Here is a 4,844-nt window from a genome sequence, read left to right on the forward strand (position 1 = left end):
CCTAATTTTAAAAATCAAAGTATATATTCACCTGATAAATTGTACTGGTCAAAATCACAAAAAGCTAAAATAATTATATTCCTCCTCGCACATAGCATAGGTCTCACTCTGATATGGCACTGCAGTGCATATGGAGAGTGACAGTGAAACTGAATTGCTCCAGTGACTTCTGAAGAAGAGCGCTTGCTTCCTTTGAAATACATGAATGGACCACCACGTCCAAAGCCTATCGTGCACATTCCTTTGGGTCATTCAAGACAGCGTGTCAACAGCTCAGTGCCTTTTCTTTTTCTTAAAACAATTTGAGGTAGTATATGTCATATTGTCTTTAAAATTTACAGCTATTATTTCACTCCTAATAATTTCCACAAAAAGCTTTAAATTTGTTTGGACATAAATATTAAGTGTGGTTTAAATGTTTTTGCATGATCAAATATTTCAGTTCAAATATTTGTTTTAATGGAATTTAGAATTAATACCAGTACTTCAAAAATGTTCTCTAAATATAAATCAAAGCAGACATGTTAAATCAGATCACGCTCCAGTTCAGCCACTGGATAATTTTCCAGAACTTCACTGTTCATGTGACAAAAGTTACCTGGCATACTTTCTTCTCCAAGACATGATGCTCATGAGCTCCTTCCACCTCAAAATCTCCTCAGACCCACAGAAGTGGAAACATTACAATAAGACCCTGATGACTACTGCTTGGTTCCACTGCCATTTCTCAGAGGGGTTTGCTAGATTCACCAGATCAAAACTCCATACTATTTTCTACGGTATCATGACGAGCTAAAACTTGTTCAGATAAAAGATCTGACAATGTCTACAAGTACTGACAATCACAACTTGCATGACAGTTTATGACCATGCCTTTTGCCGGAAATTCAAGTCAAGGATAGTTAAAAATTCCCGCAATACGTGCTTGTTAATGAAGGGAAATTCCCGAAAATCGGCTTCAGGGGAAAATATCATTTTATTGGAGACATGACTTATTAAAACATAGAAACCATTTTAAATAATCCAGCTAAAAAGTCACACTCATTTGTGCTTAAGAAACAAGACACTGTGACGCAACAGTCACATTGACGGCATCACATAAAATTTAGGCTCCATCAACTGAATCAGTACCTTGAAAGATTTCGTCGGATTAAATTGTTAACTCAGGTCCCGTTGCTCTCCCCCTCCTCCACAGATAATAAGAGTTCAGTTGGAGAGTCTTCCTTTTTTCCCTTAGCTTCCTACCCACCTGGTTTTTAGCGACAACGCTTACTATAATCACTTTCTAGTTTACTCATTTCCTGGAGGTCAGTGTTACACTCAGGGGGTGGATATCTTTGAGACCACCTCTCCCCATAAGAGCCCCTTGAACATTGTGTTCTGTCGATCAACATCTCCTGGTAGTCCCTGGCCCCTGCCTGGTGGAAGAGCTACTGTATGAGATCAGGGCCCTGCGGGATCTATTACAGTTCTGCAGGGCCTGCAAGACAGAGCTCTTCCACCAGGCCTTTTAGTTGAGGCAGCGGGCTTCCATTCTGATAAGGCCTATCCCCCAGTGACCAAAGTTCCTGGAAGCCAGACGAGGACCACACTATCTACTGTTGAGGCGCGTTGTTGTTTTAAAGGCTGCTGATTTTAGTAATTAAGGCTGATTTTATGGATTTTGATTATTGTAATATGTTTTAATCTGTAAATCTGCATTAATTGCAGATATATATATCTGTTGGTATCTGCCCTGAGCCTACAATGTGGGGAGGGCAGGATATAAGTCTAATGAAATAAATAAATATGTGGATTTAAGGATATTTGTATTTATGGTGGTGCTACTGAGAATCTGGTAATCTGAAAATCGTTTCTTTTGTTTTTATATTAGTTCTTTAAAAAATCATCTAGGCTACCTTGGGACCTACTTTGCTCTAAACTAAATCATCATCATCATCATCATCCACATTTTTATCCCACCCTTCCTCCAAGGACCTCCAGACAGCTTGCTCTCACTCTCATTTTATATGTTCGCAAAAACTCTGTGAGGCAGAGAAGGGTAAAAAACAATGAGACTCACAGCCAAGTGGCTCCAGTTGCAGCCTGATACACTGACAGCGAACTGGCGCGGTGTAGCGGTTACAGAGGAATTGATGGACTACCTGTTCTGGCCTGGATAGCCCAGGCTAGCCCAATCCCGTCAGATCTGAGAAGCTAAGCAGGATCAGCCTCGGCTAGTATTTGGAAGGGCGACCTCCAAGGAATACCAGGGCTGTGACACAGAGGCAGACAATGGCAAATCACCTCTGAAATGTCTCTTGCCTTAAAAACAAGCCCAGCTTGCTACCTAGTGGTGCGTAAAACTATAAGAGTTAGAAGTTCTGGCTGCCAGACAATCATAGGACCTTCTGGCTAGTCTACACACAATGCCATATGATGATGATAATAATAATAATAATTAAATTATTATGATGGACTATCCAATTGAGAGCAAAGAGCTTTATTGAACACTGACGTGCCCAGACTTAAGTTTAAACAAACTATGCAGCAAAATACATTTTGGAAAGAGCAGTACAAAAAGCACAAGACATACACCTCACACATATTAATACCGAGCACAGGGAACAACAGTTACATGTATTTAAGCTCAATAGCAACTTCTGCTGCCAGAATTTTTCTAAAGAAAGCTTACAGCCTATCAAACACACCAGCTCTGGCTGTCTACCAGGCCTTCAAGCACACCATTACAGTCAACCTAGCTAGGTTAGCTATTTGTTAATTTCAATTGCCCATATTTCAATACTCAGATTTTGTTTCATTCATATCGTGTTTGACAGCCAAGTTAAGTGGCTTGCCTCTGTGAGCTATTGTTTAAGTCAAGAAATATGGCAAGTTAACAAAGAAAAAGGAGAAAATATCCTTTACAGAAAGGGCAGGTTCCCCCCCCCCCAAAATAGCCAGTTTCAAGACAGCCGCACCTCAAGGATCTCCACCATGAATAATGTAATGAAATAATGTAATGCAAAGAATATTGGAATGTTTTGCTGACATACCACTACACCCATTTTTTTAAAAAAAAATGCTGTTAAGTTACCTCCACATCTGAGAGGAGATGAATGGGGAGTCTCAATGTACTTCCCACAATTAGAAAAGATGCCTTTACACACTAATCCCCTATTTTTGACTTATTTATCACTTTGGTGTCCTTTCCCCCGTAATTAAATCAAAACAACTGTTGACCTAAAATACAAAGAAGACATTTGAAAAAGTGTGTATGCACACAAAATCTCATACCTTGAATAAACCTTTATTGGTCTTAAAGGTGCCACTGGACTCTAAATTTGTTTCACCATGACTTCAAACATATTAGGAGTCCGCATGGTGTGGTGGTTAGTGCGGGATGAGAACTTCAGAGACCCAGGTTCAAATCAGTACTGTGCTACAGACGCTCACTGAGCGACCTCAGGCTAGTCTCTTTTTCTCCATCTAACCTACCTCACAGGGCTGTTAAGAGCCTAAGACAGAAGAGGGAAGAATAACATGCACCCGCTCTAAGTCCCTGAGGAGGAAGGGCAAGATGAAAATATCCAGTACTGGGAACAAGTTACATATCTGAAGTCACCCCTTTTCCTTCCTTCCCCTCTTTCCCCCACCCAACGTTGCCTGACTCCAAACTAGGAGACGTTCAAGTTGGGCGCTTTCACACAGACTAAATAATGCACTTTCAACCCACTTTGCAACTGGGTTTTACTGTGTGAACTGGCAAAGTCTACCTGAAAACAGTGGCCTAAGTGGGTTGAAACGGCATTATTTATATATATAAACTTCAATAATAAATAAATAAACATTAAAAATGTAGTGCAATGTATGCAGTAATTACAATAAAAAATTGAAACTGCAAGAGTCAAAAAAAGGAAAAAGAAACTGCATTATTTAGCATGTGTGAAGGCACCTTCTTTCAAAGAAAAGCGGGCGTTTACCACTAACGCCCTGCGAGGAGGAAGAGGAGACCCTCTTGCGACTTCAACCCCTCCACAGCAAAGCTCCCTCTAAGCTGTGGCGCCCTGTGAGCGAAACTCCTCCTTCGTGAGCTACTGGCATCAAAAGTAGTGAGCGAGCGATTGGGCTGCTGCATAAATCAGTTTTGCTCTGGAGCCAGCCTTCCCGAGACAAGACAAAAATGTGTGAGCTGGAGGCTAAAAACTTGTGAGCTGGCTCACACTAACTCAGCTTGGAGGGAACGCCGCTCCACAGCCTCCTGGTCTAAATCGAGCGGAGAGGTTGCCTTTCTGGCTATTCCCGGAAGTGCGCCTGACCGCGGGCTGGGGGGGAAGTTAGGCGAAGAGAGCCGCGCGGACTGTGAAGACCCACGCCTCGCCTCGCCTCCTTCGGCCTCGCCTCACCTCGGCCCTGACGAGCTCCGGCCCCTGAACGGCCGGCTGCTGCGGAGGCGGCGGCTTCTGCTGGTCCTGCTGAGGCGGCGGGGGAGGCTCTCGCTCCTGGCCAGTCTCCGGCTCCAGGGAGGCGAAGGGCGCGGCGGCCACGAGGACCAGGAGCAGCCAGAGGAGCGGCCGCGGCCGCGTTGGGCCCCCCATTCCCGGCACCGAGCCGGCCTCGTCGCTACCACAAGAGGCGGCCGCTCTCGGCCATGGCGCCTCGGCCAAACCCCGCCTCGCGCTCCCCCTTTGCGCCACGGCACAAAAGCCTCCCAGGCGCCCGCCCCTGCTCTCCGTCCGCCTCCCTGATTGGCGCTTCGTCACAGGGTGGTGGAGACTGACAGGCTGAGGCGCGCGCCTCCCCCCCCCCGGTTGGAGCCAGAGGGAGGTTGGCCGGCTCTTCCGGGAAGGAGGAGCTTCTGGATG

General features: G+C 44.8%; 1 protein-coding gene across 1 annotated transcript in view; it reads right to left on the reverse strand.

Moving 5' to 3' along the window:
* Positions 1–4,669, reverse strand: part of TMEM165 (transmembrane protein 165) — a 22,271-nt gene extending 17,602 nt beyond the window's left edge. The window contains exon 1 of the mRNA XM_015406121.1: positions 4,386–4,669. Coding sequence (XP_015261607.1) covers positions 4,386–4,577 — 192 coding nt within the window. The 5' untranslated portion in view covers positions 4,578–4,669. The remainder of the gene's footprint in view (positions 1–4,385) is intronic.
* Positions 4,670–4,844: the final 175 nt, after the last annotated feature.

Source organism: Gekko japonicus, unplaced genomic scaffold, assembly GCF_001447785.1.
Source record: "Gekko japonicus isolate JY-2015 unplaced genomic scaffold, Gekko_japonicus_V1.1 scaffold896, whole genome shotgun sequence".
In the NCBI taxonomy this organism is placed as follows: domain Eukaryota; kingdom Metazoa; phylum Chordata; class Lepidosauria; order Squamata; family Gekkonidae; genus Gekko; species Gekko japonicus.